The sequence below is a fragment of the Taudactylus pleione genome, unplaced genomic scaffold, assembly GCF_031769625.1.
Source record: "Taudactylus pleione unplaced genomic scaffold, aTauple2 ptg001091l, whole genome shotgun sequence".
In the NCBI taxonomy this organism is placed as follows: Eukaryota; Metazoa; Chordata; class Amphibia; order Anura; family Myobatrachidae; genus Taudactylus; species Taudactylus pleione.
Window position 1 is genome coordinate 1,917,355 of NW_028285492.1, and position 21,677 is coordinate 1,939,031.

General features: G+C 43.8%; 1 protein-coding gene across 1 annotated transcript in view; it reads right to left on the bottom strand.

The window, feature by feature from the left end:
• Nucleotides 1-492: 492 nt before the first annotated feature.
• The window catches only part of GPR78 (G protein-coupled receptor 78), a 63,554-nt gene continuing 42,369 nt past the window's right edge, over nucleotides 493-21,677 (bottom strand). Inside the window, exon 3 of the mRNA XM_088461747.1 lies at nucleotides 493-2,457. Coding sequence (XP_088317873.1) covers nucleotides 2,220-2,457 — 238 coding nt within the window. The 3' untranslated portion in view covers nucleotides 493-2,219. The remainder of the gene's footprint in view (nucleotides 2,458-21,677) is intronic.

Below are 21,677 nucleotides of genomic sequence, written 5' to 3' on the forward strand. Positions count from 1 at the left end.
CGCATGTTTCGCTCGCTCAGACATAGAGGTGTCAACACCGCAAAGAGCGAGCGCTCAATTTAAATAGCCGGCCCCTTTTTCTGAACGAGCGAGAGCAAATAGCGTCCGGCTCTGAATCAGGCCCAGAGATCGTTCCGTCGTTCATTGCCTCGTTTTGATGTGTGCATGTTTCACTTATGAATCTCCATTCAAAACTGACAGTATTCAGTTGACATGTAAATACAAAGTACAGTATTTCACCTCCATTGTATTCTGTAATAACTGTTGAATGTTATTCATTTTCTCCAGGCTTACCTGTAATCAGGGATGTCACTATAATGAGGTTATCAAGGCAGCTTTATTGAAGAGTGGTCGTACAGGTAAAGGATATGTCAGAATTCTAGGCACATGCCAGGACAGAGGCAAATTAATTGCAATGGCCGATTGATACCCATGTGCACACCCCCTCCCCCCCCCCCGCTCTAAGCAGCACACCTTCTGCCGGAAGCCATCTTTCATGTGACATTTTCTGCAGGTGGAGAAGATTGAAGGGTTCAGGTACAGTGCTAGAGTCTTTGCGCTCTCTGGCGCCATCTTTCTGAATACATCACCCGAAAGATGACAAGATGGCCGCTGGCAGCAGGTCTAGGGGCAGGGTTTTGCTGCTCGACACACAGTGGGATCTGTTTGCAAGATGTGGGGCTTGACACAGGGGCCTGTGCGCACTGCACACCCTGCAGCCATTTTAGATACGCTAGTCATTGAAGAACTTCCATCTAGAACCTTTGGTAATTCTGCCCAGGCAGCTCTTCACAATTGAGAGAAAAATCAAGAAAGTGCATGTTTGTTTATGTTATGTTATATATTGTTAAACACTGCAGGTTATTTCATTCAAATAAATACTTGGTTTCATTATATTTAATGTTTTGTTTGGATGCTTCCCTTTGTATGATTTTGTTACATCTGGTATAGCGCCACAAGCAGCAAATTAGGCACAATCCCCAATACACCAACACGATGCCCATTTCTGGTGAGACAAGGCGCCCTTTCAGACAGTCAATGCCCGTTTTAACCACCAGAAATTCTGGTCTGTTATCAGATATGCTAAATCCCTTTATGGACAGTGATAGCAACAGTGACATGAAGTGGCAAAGGGATGGTCAGTAGACGCTAGCAAGCTGACAGGCTGTATTGGCATGAATACTGGTTCAGCCCAACAGATAGTTTCCATCTATAGGTCAGGCTTTAAAAAGCAAGCTTTTAATGAAAGTAAGCTATGTCCTCAATAAATAATATTATGTACAGGAAGAAGCAATTGCAAACGCAAAGAACTTCTTAATTAGTACTTCTAAACCTCACTAAAAGACTACTAGCAACACTCACAAACATATAACCTCAAGTCTAATGAACTGTCTAATGCTAATTATATTGAGAGACGGCTGACAGTGGGGGATGCAGTTTATTCTATGTGAAGCGTAACTGACGAGTGTACTCTTATTGTACTGTACTTTGAAGGGGCTTTGTAGAGCTACATTTATCACCTCCATTCCTCAAGTAACCCCAATATGTCATGTTTGGAGGAATTTCATCTCTAGGAAAAGGTGGGATTATTAATGACCCAGTAAAATAGATTTTGCCACCTGTGACCTATTTCAGGACTAACTTTAAGAAACTCCCTATTAGATCTACAAATGATAATACCAGGGGACACTAAGTGGCACTGTAACCAGCAAGGGCAGATAATGATATATACTGTGCTATATGCTAGGAAGAATCATTTAGATGAATGGCAGACTTCTGCACTGCCTTAGGGAAGTAGGATGAGGTTGTACGTACTATCTCCATCGTGTTGTACTAATCGTTGGCCAAAATTGTAGTGGATAAACCTTGCTGCTGGATAGCATTGTGTTACTGTAATGAACCATGTTTAATCAAGACATCATACTTGCCAACCTTTAGGCAAGCGTTCAATATATATGTTAAGTTACATGATCAGCTAGCATTTTAGCCTACACATTGTGGAAGCTTCTGTTTGGGGACTACACCAGTATTCAGCCTATCATTTTGTTGAGAACCAGTGACATCACTGGCTTCGCGAGTTACAGGTTTATTGCCATCAGTATTCCTTCAGCCGACAACATGGATGTTCTGTATACGCTGCTCCAAGCTGATTGTTTTCACTTGATTGAGTTGGGAAAGTGACACCTTATTGATTAATGTTTCGGCAATGGGATGTCTCCTTAACTTCCTCTGTGCAAACAGTAGTCATTTTCTGTGTCGAGAGAGCTGTTGTAGCCTGAGGACGGGTACAGTTCTCTCTTCAATATCCTGTTGACCATGTTGAGAAGGACCTTTTTGTACTGCTGGCGCAGGAGTGAGTATACAAAAGGGTCACCGGCAGCTTTACTGTACGCCAGGCACTTGCTCGCGATACCCCAGTAGTTGTTTATCTTCATATAAGGAAGAAGCTCTATTAACCTGGAAACGATACAGAACAAGGAGCTTTGATCAGACTGAAGTGTTACAATGAAGGTTACAGACAAATATGGAAGTTCCCCATCATTAGGCCGTCTACCCACATACTCAGTATACTCAGACAGAAGAGGTGCTTTCTAGCTATCATTCTTTAAGAAAACAAATAGAATACCAGATGGTGACAGTATTTAAATCTTACTCCTATTGGTTGCTTAATGGAATATACTCGTATAATACAGATGTGCCCAAATACGCCTATCCCCAAATCGCTCCAAATAGTCCCGTATGACCCACCAAAGACTTTCCGAATTAGCTACACCACGAGACATTTGCATAAAATATGCATCTTAATCTGCTAGTCTACGCCAATACATTTGTGGAAAGAAAAATATAAATGCTAAGTAATTAGGGCATGATTCAGATGCAGTATGTACAGTATTGCTCGGCTGCAGGGAAGAGGCTGTGCAATACCATATAACTCATATGCTAATGACTGCAGGAAGCATCTGAGGGAAAAAGACACCTCCTGTCGGAAGTGCAGATCCAACCAGATCCGAAGAGGCAACATCAGATCAAAATTGCAACCATCAGTCGTGATGTTTCCAGCTTCGGCCATCTGATTAAGTGAAAGCTTACTCAGACTGCCACTTGCGAGGCCAGGAAATCTGTGCCCTCCGACACAGACCCTGGCCTCTGCATTCCCAGAAAACTGGGGACGACATACCCCTGTTTCCGGGAATACAGGCTAGCGACCACCCCATGCCCACCCCCAAAAGGTCCCGGCATGTCGATCGGCACTTAGTACACTATTCGCAATATAAGACACAATTCAGGAAACAGTACTGAATCTGGGTAAGAAGGGAGAACACAGAGGGCCTATTCAAATGACTTGCAACACCCATCATTATGCTTGAACTGCTTCTTTATACCACTATTAGCTACTTAGTTAGTGCACTATTATCTACTTAGTGCACTATTATCTACTTAGTGCACTATTAGCTACTTGGTTAGTACACTATTAGATCTTTAGTTAGTGCACTATTGGCTATTTAGTTAGTTCATTATTAGCTATTTAGTTAGTGCACTATTAGCTATTTAGTGCACTATTAGCTACTTAGTGCACTATTAGCTACTTAGTTCATTATTACCTATTTAGTTAGTGCACTATTAGCTATTTAGTGCACTATTAGCTACTTAGGACCTGATTCAGGTCTGGAAGGGTGTGTATTAATGCAGTTTTCCGACTATTGGAAAACTGCGCAGGCGTAGGACTCACTCAGTGTAAGCCGCAACATGATTGATATGCTGCATCATATGGGGTGCAGTGCGGGGGAGTGCCTGGCCTTTGTTCACGGAAATAGGGACGTGCCGCCCCAATTTTCTGAATGTGTCAAAGCCAGGGTCTGCATTGGTGGACGCAGATTATCATGCCTCGCAAGCAGCCAGCCTGAGTAAGCTGAAGCTTACTTAGGCTGGCCGGTGTTGCCGCCATCGATGGTCCGACAGAGATCTGATACAGCGTCTACTGCCACTGCACTCAGATTCATATTGCTGTCAGGAGGCGTCTGCTTTCTATAGATGCCTCCTGCGATATTTAAATATTTCCTGGACGGTATTGCACAGACGCTTCCTTGCTGCTGTGTTATATTGTCAGAGCCAGTCGTAGCCAATTTGTGCCCCAGGCAAGAATTTGTCTGGTGCCCCCTAGCAGATAATCCCACCACCAATACATATATACAATATATATACAGTCAGGTGCATAAATATTGGGACATTGACAGAATTTTCATATTTTGGCCTCTATTCACCACCACAATGGCTTTGAAATGAAACAAACAAGATGTGCTTTAACTGCAGACTTTCAGATTTAATTTGAGGGTAATTACATCCAAATCAGGTCAACGGTGTAGGAATTACAACGGTTTCTATATGTGCCTCCCACTTTTTAAGGGGCCAAAAGTAATGGGACTATCAACTCAAAAGCTATTTCATGGACAGGTGGGGCTATTCCCTCATTATTTCATTATCAATTAAGCAGGTAAAAGGTCTGGAGTTGATTCTAGGTGTGACATTTGCATTTGGAATCAGTTGCTGTCGACTCTCAATATGAGATCCAAAGAGCTGTCACTATCAGTGAAGCAAGCCATCATTAGGCTGAAAAATCAAAACAAACCCATCAGAGAGATAGCAAAAACATTAGGTGTAGCCAAATCAACTGTTTGGAACATTCTTAAAAAGAAAAAATGCACCGGAGAGCTCAGCAACACCAAAAGACCCGGAAGACCACGGAAAACAACTGTGGTGGATGACAGAAGAATTATTTCCCTGGTGAAGAAAAACCCCTTCACAACAGTTGGCCAAATCAAGAACACTCTCCAGGAGGTAGGTGTATATGTGTCAAAGTCAACAATCAAGAGAAGACTTCACAAGAGTGAATATAGAGGGTTCACCACAAGATGTAAACCATTGGTGAGCCTCAAAAACAGGAAGACCAGATTAGAGTTTGCCAAACAACATCTAAAAACAGTTCTGGAACAAAACCCTATGGACAGATGAGACAAAGATCAACTTGTACCAGAGTGATGGGAAGAGAAGAGTATGGAGAAGGAAAGGAACTGCTCATGATCCAAAACATACCACCTCATCAGTGAAGCATGGTGGTGGTAGTGTCATGGCGTGGGCATGTATGGCTGCCAATGAAACTGGTTCCCTTGTATTTATTGATGATGTGACTGCTGACAAAAGCAGCAGAATGAATTTTGAAGTGTTTCGGGCAATATTATATGCTCATATTCAGTCAAATGCTTCAGAACTCATTGGACGGCGCTTCACAGTGCAGATGGATAATGACCCGAAGCATACTGCAAAAGCAACCAAAGAGTTTTTTAAGGCTAAAAAGTGGAATGGTATGCAATGGCCAAGTCAATCCCCTGACCTGAATCCGATTGAGCATGCATTTCACTTGATGAAGACAAAACTGAAAATGCCCCAAGAACAAGCAGGAACTGAAGACATTTGCAGTAGAGGCCTGGCAGAGCATCACCAGGGATGAAACCCAGCGTCTGGTGATGTCTATGCGTTCCAGACTTCAGGCTTTAATTGCCTGCAAAGGATTTGCAACAAAGTATTAAAAAGTGAAAGTTATATTTAGGATTGTTTAGTTTGTCCCATTACTTTTGGCCCCTTAAAAAGTGGGGGGCACATATAGAAACCGTTGTAATTCCTACACCGTTCACCTGATTTGGATGTAATTACCCTCAAATTAAATCTGAAAGTCTGCAGTTAAAGCACATCTTGTTTGTTTCATTTCAAAGCCATTGTGGTGGTGAATAGAGGCCAAAATATGACACTTCTGTCAATGTCCCAATATTTATGCACCTGACTGTATATATATATATATATATATATATATATATATATATATATATAAAATGAACAAAGGGGGTGCACTCACCAGTCTTCTAAATTGAGTTTTTATTTCATCTTTTTAAAAAAATATTTACAGCATCATAGTAAAGCTCCGACGTTTCGGTCCTAGCCATGGACCTTGACAAAGGTCCATGGCTAGGACCGAAACGTCGGAGCTTTACTATGATGCTGTAAATATTTTTTAAAAAAGATGAAATAAAAACTCAATTTAGAAGACTGGTGAGTGCACCCCCTTTGTTCATTTTTTGTATGCAGGGATACAGGTGATCCCATTTGGGTGGCTACCCCAGCAATTGGATTTTCAGACGTGAGTGTGGACTAATACTGGACTTTATATATATATATATATATTAGGGGTGAGCGGATTCGGTTCTACTCGGTTCCGTTCGGTTTTTTTAACCGAATCTTATGGGCTATCCAAAACTCGTGACAGCGGATAGCCAATAAGATTCGGTTTAAAAAAACGAACGGAACCGAGTAGAACCGAATCCGCTCACCCCTAGTCAGGACGAATCCTGACGAAAGAACTACATTATATGTTCTGAAACGTTGACATCACTGGGCTGTGTGATTGCATTATTTCAAAAGTAATTTGAGTGCCGCCTTCTCCTCAAAGAGATCATGTATATAGTTTCGCTACATTTTTGTATGCAGGAGGGCACCTTATGCAGCTGTATTGTATTTCCAGCAAGGGAGTGCCGGCAGATCCAAAAGCGTGTATATATATATATATATATATATATATATATATATATGTATATGTATAAACAATCCTCAGTGTATCCAAAAGAGGAAAGAAACGAGGACTCCAATTCAATGCAAAAGAAACTTGTAACAATTTAATGTGCCATTGAAATAGCCAGGTTGTCAGGATAGCATGTTAGCATACTTATCTTCAGACATTTCAAAACCATAAGTCTGGAATTTTTTCATATTTGTGTCAAGCCCGACCGCTGTTTCGGTATAGACCCTTTCTCAAGAGGCAGCATATATATATACTGTATACACACACATATACATAACCTCACATAATTTCTCTTTCTTCACTTTCACATCCTCCTAACACACAAACACACATACATACAGTATATATATATAGATGTGACCTTATGCACAGCGGTGGCGACTAATGGAGGAGGAGGAGGAACTGTGAGTTGTCACTCCTGGCTCAGCTCCGTGAATGCCCATGGGTGGAGTGGCCGTGGCCACCTTACTTGTAGCAAGAACGAGCTTCTGTGCAGAAGCTCATTCTGACCACTGCGGTGCCAGCTCCGATCGTGTTAGCAGTAGGCGGGCAGCCTATAGTCACTGCACCCGGCCGGCGGCGCCATCACTATGGCGCTGCCGCAGAGCTGCGGGATGCCCTAGGCATTTGCTTAGAATGCCTATGCCTAGGGTCAGCTCTGAATACCGTCCACATCTGAATCAGGCCCTAATTATTACACTACGGTATTAGTTAAATAGGATGCAAAATTCGGAAAAAGTGTTCAAGCACAGCAATCGCTGCCCGTGGTGGAGCGTCTAAATCACACCAGGTGTCTCACGACATATGGGGAAATAAGGATAGGTGGATGAGGAAACATCTGCATATATAAATGATATAATATGTATATTATATAATCTATATACAGTGTGTATATATCCAAAATATATATATATTTTTTTTAAATAAATAAATTATGTATATAAGAGTGATTTAACCCTGATTTAGTATTCATTTATTAACAAATCTGCATATATGTTAATAAAATTATACTGAATCAGGTTTAAATAGTTATTTACATAATTTGAAAATGAAAAAAAAAATCAACAGGGACATTTTTTGGAAAAAATATGAAACAGTTAATTACTTAAAGCTAGCAGTTTATTTTATATGGGGATAACATATGTGGAGCTGCACATTTGCATGTACCTGCGCCTTAAAACAGTCATATTAGGCCCTTAGGGTGAAATTCGGTATAAATAGTATGAGCATTTGGAAATAAATAACATAGGTCAAGTCTAGGATAATAAAAAGGATAGAAGTTGAGAGTGGAGTTAGGAATAACAATACTAATGGGTAGCGGTGTGGTTACTGAAAAGTCTAACACAAGAAACGTACTGCATAATCTGGCCAATACACACAGATGTAATGTCTACTGAGAACATACTGTATTAGAGTGTACTGTATACTGAGAACATACTGTATTAGAGTGTACTGTATACTGAGAACATACTGTATTAGAGTGTACTGTATACTGAGAACATACTGTATTAGAGTGTACTGTATGCTGAGAACATACTGTATTAGAGTGTACTGTATGCTGAGAACATACTGTATTAGAGTGTACTGTATGCTGAGAACATACTGTATTAGAGTGTACTGTATACTGAGAACATACTGTATTAGAGTGTACTGTATACTGAGAACATACTGTATTAGAGTGTACTGTATGCTGAGCACATGATATTGTGGAACTACTACTGCGCACATGAAATTGGAGCTGCACTGTATACTGAGCACCTGATATGGGAGCAGCACAGAATACTGAGGAAATTATATGTATGCAATACCATATACTGGACACATGATATGGGGGATGTACTGTTAATAAAGTATAGGGGGATGTACTGTACAGTATACTGAACACATAATATGGGAGCAGCACAGAATACTGAGGAAATTATACTGTATACTGTTGACAAGGTTTGGGAGTTGTACTCTATACTGAGTACATGATATTTGAGCTGTACTCTATGCTGAGAACATGGTATGGAACTCGTACTGTATACTGTGCACATGTTATGAGAGCTGTACTGTATACTGGTGACATGACATGGGAGCTCTACTCTATACTGAGCACAACATATGAGATCTGTACTCTGTACTGAGCATAGGATATGGGAGCTTTACTGTATTCTGAGAACATGATAAGGGGGCAGAATTGTATACTTGTTATGAACCCCAAAGCCTGCTCCGTGAGAACCCCCTAAAACCCAGACTAGCGAGGTCTTCCACCAATAACAACTGCCTGCTGTTCCCTTAGAACTATGAGATGTTCACCGGTACTTAGGCGGCCACCTGGTCTAATAACTCAGGGTAATAGAGGTTCACACGAAAATACAATGGGATTCAATGGAGAAAGGAACGACAGGAACAGAAACTGGTATCCAGGAGACTTGAGAGTTGATGATGCGGCTGATGAACTGATGGTGCAGCTAGGAGCCTATTGTAGAAGACAGTGCTCAATTGATGCAGCTTTGATAGCCGATGGTGCGGCTTGGTGCCGGTTATAACAGGCAGGACTCAATTGATGCGGCATTGGGAGCCGATGGTACGGCCTGGAGCCGGTAGTAGAAGAAAGAAGTTGATGAGGCTTTGAGAGCCAATGGTGCGGCTTGGAGCTGGTCGTAGAGGATGGTCCACAATCGATGCGACTTTGAGAGCTGATGGTGTGGTCTGTAGCCGGTTGTTGAAAGAAGTACACAATTGATGCGGCTTTGTGAGCCGATGATGCGGCCTGATGACGATTGTAGAAGAAGAAAGTAATTGATAAGGCTTTGAGAGCCAGTATGCAATTTAGTTTACAATTTGATGTACCTGTGTACTACGGCTTTGAGAGCCGGTATGCCATTTAGTGTACAAGTTTGTGTACAATTTCATGTACTTCAGCTTTGAGCGCCGGTACGCAATTTAGTGTACAACTTTGTGTACAATTTTGTGTACTTTGGTTTTGAGAGCTGGTAAGCAATTTAGTGTACAAGTTTGTGTACAATTTCATGTACTTCGGCTTTGAGAGCCGGTACGCAATTTAGTGTACAAGTTTTCGTGCAATTTCGTGTACTTCGGCTTTGAGCGCCGGTACGCAATTTTTGTATAAGTTTGTGTACAATTTAGTGTACAATCCTATGTACTTTGGCTTTGAGAGCCATAAGAAAGGCAGGTTAGCTGGTGGTAGCACGGAAGCTGCTGGTGCGGCCAGGGAGTCATAGGAGAGACAAGTGAGCCAGTGGCAGCATGGGAGCAGCTGGTTCGGATGGACCTTCAGGAACGCTATAGTCGGCGAGGCGGCAAAAGACCAGAGTGTACAAATAGGAGGAGAGACCAATTATGCTCTGCTGTGGATGACACATCACCTCCTGAGGCGTGCCGATCGCTAAGCAACTTAGGGAGGTGGAGTAACCCTGTCCTGACCGGGTAAACTGCTCGAAGGAGACAAGTCATGACCGTGACTTGTAACAATACTGAGCACATGATATGGGAGATTTCCTGTATCCAGAGGACATGATATGGGAGTTTTATTGTATACTGAGAACATGATATGGAAGCAGTACTGTATACTGAGAACGGGTTGGGTATGGGTTCCCAGCAGTCGGGATGCCGCCGGTCAGAATACAGACAGAGGCATCCCAAAAGTCAGAATCCCGACACCCGTAGGTAAGTATAGTACCATTAATCCTATCCCCTACCCTAACCCTCCCTCCCCGGGTCCTAAACCTAACCTGCCTCTCCTCGCACCCTAAACCTAACCCTCCCTCCCCAGTGCCTAAACATAACCTCCCCCTCCCGCACCCTAAACCTAACCCTCCCTCCCTGGTGCCTAAACATAACCTACCCCTCCCCGCACCCTAAACCTAACCCTCCCTCCCCGGTGCCTAAACGTAACCTCCCCCTAGTGCCTAACCCCTAAACCTAAAGCTAACCCTCCCCTATCTAGATACTTACCGGAGCCGGAATTCCGACGCTGACGTGATTGCGGCGCCGGTATTTAGACCGCCTGGTGCCGGTATTTAGAGTGTCGGCATCCCGCACGCTGGGATGCTGACTACATCCCCTGAGAACATGATATGGAGGCAGTACTTTATACTGAGCACATGATATGGAACCTGTACTATATACTAGGCACATAATATGGTAACTGAACTCTGTACTGAGCACATGATATGATGAAACCTGTACTGTATACTGAACACACGGTACGGGACCTGTACTATATGCTGAGCATATGATGGAAGTTGTACTGTATACTGGTGACATGATTTGGGAGCTGTACTCTATCCTGAGCACAATATGGGAGCTGTACTCTATACTGAGCACATGGTATGGGATCCGTACTGTGGGCCTGATTCAGAGCCGGACGCTCTGAACGAGCGCCCGCTCTGAATCAGGGCATTTTTTTTTTTTTGTTGCGGCCTCCTGGCCGCTCGCATAGCTGTGGGTGACCACCCACAGCTATAGCGAGCGGCCAGGAAGATGGTCGCGATGGTCAAGACCATCGTGACCATCGGGCTTGCGACGAGACCCTTGTGGTAGGGTCTTGTGTCCGCAAGCCCCAGAGAGATTTCGGCTCTAACAGAGTCGATATCTCTCCCACTGACATCACTCGTAATGTCAGTGGGGCCGCCCCCAAACGGAGGCGTTCACATGGGAACGCCTCCGTTTGGGCAGCCACTCCCCCGGCCCGCCCACCAAAGGGGGCGTGCTGTCACTCAACATCGACAGCACGCCCCCTTTGTAGCAAGACCCGGAGTGACGGTTTGCCCGTCGCTATCCGGATCTCGCGCATGCGCACGACGGAGCCTGCTCCGTCGTGCGCATGCGCACTGGGCCACTATCAACCCGCTTGCGAGCGCATAGCGCTCGCGAGCGGGTCTGAATCAGGCCCTGTATACTGAGCACACAATATGGGAGCTATACTCTGTACTGATGAGCTATACTCTGTACTGATGGAAGATGTACTGTATACTGGTGACATGATTTTGGAGCTGCATTGTATACTGATGAGATTGGGACTGTACCTTACATTGGGGCTATACACCAGAATTGTATTGTATAGTTTGGACAAAACATGAGAGCTGTAATGTATACTGAGCTAATGATATGAAAGCTGTATGGTATACTGAGCACATAATATGGGAGCTGTACTGTATACTGAGCACATGATATGGGATCTGTATGGTATACTGAGTACATGGGACCTCATTCAGAGTCTCTCGCAAGCAGCCGCTCGCTCGCATCAAGCGTATGTAAATTTTTCAAAGTGACACCATGGGAAGCGATCGCTCGCCAAAGCATAAGCACGCCCACCATGTCTTAGCGAGTGGCCAGCGTACACCCTATCGCACAGGCAGAGCCGCCCACCAGCACATGTCATCTCCAGGAAGTGTATTAAAACATTGGTACATCGAGCACCATCGGTAGTGATCGCAGCGCTTGTGGTTGCCTTACCCTACCGCAAGCACTGCGAGGACTTCAGTGTAAAAATCAGGCATGTGACGTATACTGTGCCACTGCCTGTTAATTATGCACGCCTTGAAACACCTAGGCACGCCTGCGTTTGCAAGTCCACTCCCCCGTTATTAGAGTCCTGCCCCTGTTACCACCCACAAACGGCCTCTCCTGTCACTCATTTCACTGGGCTGTCTTTGCTGGGTGAGCGAGCGGCCTGCGATCGCACAGAGTAGTTCACGCACGCGCAGAATGAGGTATGCGCGTACGCAAACCATCGGGCTGCTTGCGAGAGCACAGCGCTAGCGAGAGACTCTGAATGATACAGTATGGTTGATTTACTGTGAATTGTACTGTATGCTTTGAATAAAACATGAGAGCTGTAATGTATACTGTGTTCATGATATGGGAGCTTTACTGTACATTGGGATGCAACCCCCAAACCAATATTGCTGTGTGACTACACCATACAGTGACACTAATAATATTCATTAATTACAATATGTCTAGCTCGATATGCAGTAAACTAGCCATGAGTCAGCACATACAATGTTCGGGGCTAAAGAGTAGTCTGGTAGATGACACTTGGGTACCTCAGCTCAGTAACATACTTGTCCAAACAGAAAGGAGTTAGTTCTGAGATGCTCATATTTGTACTACTGTACATGCTTGTTAGTAAACGTCCCTAGTAATAATAATATACCTATCAGTTAAAACATAGAAATAATTATTATAGCAGGTACATTTCAATTAGCCAACTTAAAGCATACTTGCCTACTTTTCTCCTCTCCGGGAGAAGCCCGAAGAGGAGATGCAGCTGATCACTTTGTGGGCGAGGGCCGTGATCTTCACGGCATTAGGCCCATCCAACCATTGTGGCAGAATGCTGTGAATCGCGGGTCTGTGGAGAGACGGTGGGGCTTAAACGATGCCATTTGCAGACCCTCCAACATGACCCATTCCATTAGGTACAAAATGCTCTGCTCCTGGACTTCCTTCTTACTTTATGATTGAAGCCACCTGTCTCATGAAATAACTGGCTTAACACAGGTGACTGCAATCATTAGTTAGGTGGGTAGTCCAGGAGCAGAGCATTTTGTACTTAATGGAACGGGTCATGTTGGAGGGTAGGCATTTGCATAATTTTTGCCCTTCCTCCTACCCTTGACCCCGCGATTCCCGGTATTAACTCCCCATTGGGAGTATCCCACACTTTATGGTCTTAGGTAAGTATGAGCTAAAGTCTGCCAATTTGTGCAATGGTTTATTGTCTGGAGAGTCCTGTATTCACCCCACCCCAAGCATATTTGGATCATTACTCTGCCAATACTGCTTTAGGTTTATTATACTCTCTTAGTTATATACTGTAGGGGCAAATGTATGAAGCTTTGGTAACCTTTTTTCAACACTTTCTCTGATAAACAAAGCATTATTACTGCTTCTTTTACATGTATTAAATGTCAAAATGTGGAGAAATCAGAAATGTTTCCAGCAGCACCTTTGCCTCCTGTAAATAGCACCAACACCAAGCCTTATGACCACTTACTAAACGATAAAAGCTCAGACTTAAGTTGTTACCTAACATGTAGCACCTATCTGATGGCGCTATTCATACTTCCAATTTCCTTCTGCCAACTCCGGACTTCCTTGGTCATCCACAGCTCACTCACATGAAATATTGTAGCCATTTGAGATCTTACGCAAGCATATTGGGGTTGCCCAGGAGGCATGATGTAGCTCATCAGCACTAGGTCAATGCGCTACGGGACTTGCATGGATCGATGAAGGAGTGAGTTTTCTCTCCCCCAGGGGGAGATGTATCAAACCTTAGAGGGAGATAAAGGACCAACAAGAACCGTAACTAGACTTTTTGGTGCCCTGTGCCAGAAAGAGCATTGGCGCCCCCTTCATTTTTCAAAGGGACATAATGCACCTAAAAAAAGGTCCATGGCTTCATGGGGAAGGGCCAGGGAAGACATAGGAGAGGCCAGGAGATGCTGGGGATGAAATAAGAGGAAGCTACAAGCAAGAATGATAATAAACAGAAATTTGACAGACCCAAACAGCGCTCCCTGCCCTGTGGTGCCCTGTGCAATGGCACCGGCCGCACTACCCTAGCTACGGCCCTGGGACCAACCAATCCGCTTCTGACTGCCATTTTACAAGCTGTGTTTGAAAAATGGCAGTTAGAAGCTGATTGGTTGGTTTCCATATGTAACCCTGGTTAAGGGTTGAAATAAGCAATGTACTCGTAAATGTATGTACCATTTATAAATGCACAATTTGTGAGGTAAATTGTATGTATATATGTGAAGTCATAATACAAAAAATTTAGTAATTGTAAATTGTATATATACATTCAGGTGCATAAATATTGGGACATTGACAGAATTTTCATATTTTGGCCTCTATTCACCACCACAATAGCTTTGAAATGAAACAAACAAGATGTGCTTTAACTGCAGACTTTCAGATTTAATTTGAGGGTAATTACATCCAAATCAGGTGAACGGTGTAGGAATTACAATGGTTTCTATATGTGCCTCCCACATTTTAAGGGGCCAAAAGTAATGGGACAAACTAAACAATCCTAAATCTAACTTTCACTTTTTAATACTTTGTTGCAAATCCTTTGCAGGCAATTACAGCCTGAAGTCTGGAACGCATAGACATCACCAGACGCTGGTTTCATCCCTGGTGATGCTCTGCCAGGTCTCTACTGCAAATGTCTTCAGTTCCTGCTTGTTCTTGGGGCATTTTCCCTTCAGTTTTGTCTTCATCAAGTGAAATGCATGTTCAATCGGATTCAGGTCAGGGGATTGACTTGGCCATTGCATAACATTCCACTTTTTAGCCTTAAAAAACTCTTTTGTTGCTTATGCAGTATGCTTCGGGTCATTGTCCATCTGCACTGTGAAGCTCCGTCCAATGAGTTCTGAAGCATTTGACTGAATATGAGCATATAATATTGCCCGAAACACTTCAGAATTCATTCTGCTGCTTTTGTCAGCAGTCACATCATCAATAAATACAAGGGAACCAGTTCCATTGGCAGCCATACATGCCCACGCCATGACACTACCACCACCATGCTTCACTGATAAGGTGCTATGTTTTGGCTCATGAGCAGTTCCTTTCCTTCTCCATACTCTTCTCTTCCCATCACTCTGGTACAAGTTGATCTTTGTCTCATCTGTCCACAGGATGTTGTTCCAGAACTGTAATGTATTTTTTAGATGTTGTTTGGCAAACTCTAATCTGGTCTTCCTGTTTTTGAGGCTCACCAATGGTTTACATCTTGTGGTGAACCCTCTATATTCACTTTTGTGAAGTCTTCTATTGATTGTTGACTTTGACACATATACACCTACCTCCTGGAGAGTGTTCTTGATTTGGCCAACTGTTGTGAAGGGGTTTTTCCTTCACCAGGGAAATAATTCTTCTGTCATCCACCACAGTTGTTTTCCGTGGTCTTCCAGGTCTTTTGGTGTTGCTGAGCTCTCCGGTGCGTTCTTTCTTTTTAAGATTGTTTAGTTTGTCCCATTACTTTTGGCCCCTTAAAAAGTGGGAGGCACATATAGAAACCGTTGTAATTCCTACACCGTTGACCTGATTTGGATGTAATTACCCTCAAATTAAATCTGAAAGTCTGCAGTTAAAGCACATCTTGTTTGTTTCATTTCAAAGCCATTGTGGTGGTGAATAGAGGCCAAAATATGAAAATTCTGTCAATGTCCCAATATTTATGCACCTGACTGTGGATATGTATATATATATATATATATATATATATATATATATACTGTATATATATATATATATATATATATATATACTGTATATATTTATATCTATACAAACATTAAAATTGAGTTTACTTAGGCACATTCTTTGAGGTTAAAGTGGACAAACTACAGAAAAGGGTGAAATCCACATAGTGGGCATGTGACGACTGACGGGGCGTGTGCTGCTTGAAAGAGTTCTAGAAGTAGAGGGATCAGTGGCTCGCGGTGCTGGCAGGAAGGTGAGGGTCGCGTGGCCGGAGAGACGGGTCATGCGGCACTATAGGACAGGGTATATACCGACGACCGGCTGCAGCTGCCAGCCAGTCTGCAGATCCCTCTCTTCAGTGCCCCTCCTGTGTCCTGGGCAGCTGATGTGCTGCCAGACGCAGGGGGGCAGAGTCGGAGAGGGAGCTAAGTCGGAGCTGTGGATGCAGAGGGGGCAACGGTACTCACCCTACCCTGCTCGGTGTGGATAGGTGTTAGCGGCAGTCAAGTGCCCGGCAGCAGCAGCAGAGTGCCATACAAAGACAGCGGCATCCCAGGAAGAGGTCTCCTGTGAGTTTCTTTGGTGGGAGTGGGCAGGGGTAGGGTGATGGGCCCGGTGGCCGAGGTGGAGGCTGCTACGGAGTTTTGGAGGACATTAGGAGGTGCCTGTATAAACCCCCTGAGTTCACCAATCATACCCAGTGGGAGGATGAGGGGGAGAAAGTGCTGTGGAAGCAGCTGGAGCTGTCAGTGTATGAGTTGTTGACTGAATCAGATTTACTATATATATATAGATGCACTCCTAAATATATAGAAATCGGTATCTAATGTCGACTGCTCATTAGCCGCCGGATGCAATACCAACGCCGGAAGCCCGAATGGTCTACATCCCGGCAGGGGCTGGTAAGTACCCTCCCCTGTCCCCCCCTAAACCTCCTTTAGGGATGCCTAACCCTAACCTCTCCCCTGTGGTGCCTAACCCTAAACTCCCCCTGATGGTGGCTAACCCCCTTTTTCCCGCACCCTCCCGTGGGTGCATCCGGAAAGTATTCACAGTGCTTCACTTTTTCCACATTTTGTTATGTTACAGTCTTATTCCACAATGGAATAAATTAATTTTTGTCCACAAAATTCTACACACAATAACCCATAATGACAACGTGTAAAAAGTTTTTTTGAGATTTTTGCAAATTTAATTAAAAAAACAACTAAGAAATCACATGTACATAAGCATTCACGGCCTTTGCTCAATACTTCGTTGATGCACCTTTGGCAGCAATTACAGCCTCAAGTCTTTTTGAATATGATGCCGCAAGCTTGGCACACCTATCTTTGGGCAGTTTCACCCATTCCTCTTTGCAGTACCTCTCAAGCTCCATCAGGTTGGATGGAAAGCGTCGGTGCACAGCCATTTTCAGATCTCTCCAGAGATGTTCAATCGGATTCAAGTCTGGGCTCTGGCTGGGCCACTCAAGGACATTCACAGAGTTGTCCTGAAGCCACTCCTTTGATATCTTGGCAGTGTGCTTAGGGTCGTTGTCAAAAATCTCAAAAAACTTTTTACAGGTTGTCATTGTGGGGTATTGTGTGTAGAATTTTGAGGACAAAAATTAATTTATTCCATTTTGGAATAAGGCTGTAACATAACAAATTGTGGAAAAAGTGAAGCGCTGTGAATACTTTACAGATGCACTGTATATATATATATATATATATATATATATATACTCTAAATTGGAGCTAATTGGACACAAACTATTGTGTTAATTAATGGCAGAGCAATAATAACTCAGAAAGGATCCACAGACTCTACAGCTATTGCTATGGGTATCGGATTAATTCCACAGTTATTATATGTTGAATTTCATCTGATAGCTCTTAAAGTATTTGTGACTTAATATAAATCCTTGTTTAGCTAATACACGTAAAGATTTTCTGTCCAACCATCCAACTAGTTGATTGGTTGGAATAAAAATCTGGTAACGTATGGGAGTAACTGATTATCAGCAATTTGCTCCTAAATGCCAGAAAACAGATGAAAATGGCCGTCAGTTTGTTAAATGTTTGATCCAAACAATTTGTTCAAACAGCAGTTTTTGTCCATTTTCTGGCGTTTGGGAGCAAATTGCTGATTGTCATTTGCTTTCATCCCTTACCAGATTTTCATTCCAACCAATCAACTAGTTGGCTGGTTGGACAGAAGATCTTTACGTGTGTACCCAGCTTTAGTGTTTCATTATAGAAGAGATAGTATCTGATTTAACTGAATGCCTTATTATTTGAAAATTACGATTCAACTTTCCTATATTCTGCGTGATATAATAAAATATCAATATGCAGAGCTATGTTAATATAGTAATATTATAGAGTCATGTAGAGTTTACCTCAGTTATTTTCGCATGTTATGCTTCACATGATACATTTCTTCCTTAGAGGGTACGTTCCTGAATTGTTCCAGTCTAATAAAAGTGCATATTCCTTTAGTCAGTATTGTTTCTCAGTTGTATATATCTAAGTGTATACATATATACGATACATGTATAAACATATTGTTATGTGATTTTAGTCCACCATATATCTATATTAGTAGGGGTTTCCCAAGCCAACCCCACTTTCACTGACACAGGGTAAGCATATCAACTTGGGTGGGGGCAAGAATCTAGAAAGGTACACCACTTAACATCATGTTAAGGGTGGGTATAATAGATTACAAGAGAGTGACTTGTTGTCCCTTTCAGAGATTAAAGGGGTATTACATATATCTCTCTACTAGAGATGAGTGGTTCGAAGTCTGAGGAATCGGAAACGCTCCGAACATTTGGAATCCGAGTCCACCCGAGCGGAGGCTCGGGTGTTCCCTTCTCACTCAGATTCCACCTCGAGGTCGAACGTCATCCTCTCGACGTCAGATTCTCGCGACACTTGGATGACTTTCGGCCTCTATATAAGACGCCGAGCCCGGGAGTCGGCGCCGTTTGTTACTATGCGCTCTGTAGGCTCAGGCTGTGTACTCCTCCGGACTAGTGGCTGTGCTGTGGTTAAGTGACTGTAGGGGGCACACTGCACGCTGATGTATGCTGCGCTATACTCTGCTGATTAAACTGACTGTGGGCCTGATTCAGTAAGGAAAGCACAGGAGAGAACGCACGCACTTGGCCGATGTTTCTGTACTGCACATGCGTATGCATTGCACTGCGCATGCGCAAACTACCAGATGCGATCTGGTAAGCATACGCAGACTACACGCAGCTTTACGCAGACCTCTTCCGATATTGATTGAGAGGAAGTGCCGTTTGTGGGTGGTGATGGTGGGTGGTCGTGCAAACTCAGGTGTGCCTGTGCATTGGGACGCCGTGTGGCGACGGACGCAGTGATGAGACTACGTGCACACAGGAAGTTGCCAAGATCCTGCGCGAGGTCTGTTCAACCACTATTATGCAAATGTGGTCGTTGGTTCTCGATGTTACCGATGTTTATGCCATCTTGCGTACTGATCAGGCTTTGAGTAAAGGGAGATGGGCGGTTTGATATGGGGCTGGGTGTCTGCATCTTGTGCTGCGGTCTCCAGGCGTATGCATTGATTAGCATATTCTCGCAGCGGCTGGGTGCGTGCGTCTGCTAGCATGTGTTCCTTGCTGAATCAGGCCCTGTGTCCAGAAGATCCAGACTTACAAGTGGCTGTGCTGGGCTGGCAAAGTGACTGTGTGTAGGGGGCACACTGCACGCTGATGTATGCTGCGCTATACCCTGCTGATTAAAGTGACTGTGGGCCTAATGAACGCAGATTCACGTTGTTCGGGAATCTGTGCAGACGCCAAACCCATTCTGTGCATGTGTAGGACGGGTCTGCGAGGCCGCACGGAGACTGTCAGCAGACAGCAGACTGTCAGTGATTGACAGTCTGCTGGCATTTGTAGGTGGGGAGGGGGCGGCGATGGCCTCTGTTTACCGAAATGGAGGTGTGTTGCCGCCGTTGGGGGGGAGGGAAGAGGCCAGGATCTTCGTTGGCTGATGGAGATTTCCTGGTCACACTAATCTGCGGCAGCCGGCTGCGGGACCCCATGGGTCACGTAGCCAGACGATGGTCCGCAGAGTATCCGATGCTGTGTTGGACAATGCAGCTCGGAATACATAATGCAGCAGGAGGTGTGATGCCTCCTGCTGCATTACCATAATTGCAAGGATCACAATTGCAAAGCTGCCTGCATGCAGCTTTGCAATTGTGGCCCTTGCTGTTTCAGACCCTGTGTCCAGAAGATCCAGACTTACAAGCGACTGTGCTGGGCTGGCAAAGTGACTGTGTAGGGGGCACACTGCACGCTGAGGTATGCTGTGCTATACTCTGTTGATTAAAGTGGCTATGTCCAGGCTCACAAGTGGCTGTGTGTATAATTAAAAACATGTTAAAAAGTTAAAAGTTGGTGCTGTACCCCACTGTGCATACAAGCACCGTGACTCCTTGGGCCTTAGCCGGATAGCCCTCTGTGTATACAAGCACCATGACTCCTTGGGCAGTAGCCCTCTGTGTATACAAGCACCGTGACTCCTTGGGCCTTAGCCCTCTGTATATAAAAGCACCATGATTCCTGGGGCAGTAACCCTCTGTGTATAAATTAAAAGCACCATAACTCCTTGGACCTTAGCCCTCTGTGTATAAAAGCACTGTGACTCCTTGGGTAGCAAACATCTGTGTATAAATTAAAAGCACCATAACTTCTTGGGCCCTAGCCCTCTGTGTATATAAGCACCATGACTCCTTGGGCAGTAGCCCTCTGTGTATAAATTAAAAGCACTGTGACTCCTTGGTCCTTAGCCCTCTGTGTATAAAAGCACCGTGACTCCTTGGGCAGTAGCCAACTGTGTATAAAATCACCATGACTCCTTGGGCCTAGCCCTCTGTGTATACAATCCCCATTACTCCTTGAGCAGTAGCAATCTGTGTATAAATTAAAAGCACCGTGACTCCTTGGGCAGTAGCCCTCTGTGTATAAAAGCACCGTGACTCCTTGGGCCTTAGCCCTCTGTGCATACAAGCACCGTGACTCCTTGGGCAGTAGCCCTCTGTGTATAAATTAAAAGCACTGTGACTCCTTGGGCCTTAGCCCTCTGTTTATACAAGTACTGTGACTCTGGCTGTACTCCACTTCCAAGGACAATTCCATCTTGCACAACCTTTCATTTCTGCCACTGCTGTGTGGCAATGTTTCATAGATGTGCTTAAAATTATGGTGTCTGTGCCGCTGCTCTGATGCTTAGTAACCAGCCAGCTCACTGCAGCCTTTGCCCAATAAATGATGAAAACAATAATGTGAGCTGTGAGGTGGTCTAAATTGATTGTAAATGACTAGAAATTTATGTTATTGAGGTTAATAATACTCTAGGAACAAAAAAAAGCCTAAATTATGTGATTTTAGCTTTTTTTGTCAATTTTTGTAAAAAATCCAAATCCAAAACCTGTCACGGCAGGTTTGGCAAATCCAAAGCCAGACGACGAATCGGAGCCAAATCCAAATCCAGTAAAAATGGTCCGGAGCATATCCCTACTCTCTAATTTATACATCTCCCCACTCTTGGGACTAACATATTAATATATTTTGGTGCTATAACTTCCTGCTTTTCCATTAAAAAAAGGCAAAGCAGGAGCTGTAATGGCTACATTTACTGTATAATATTTTCCAATGTTACCCCTCAGATTTGTACAAGGAAGTTTGAGACTCATTTACTAACTGCGGAATATGTAGAGATATCAAATAGAATTATTTGCAAACGGTCCTATTTGAGTGCATATTGCATAATGAGACACATGTCCACATGCC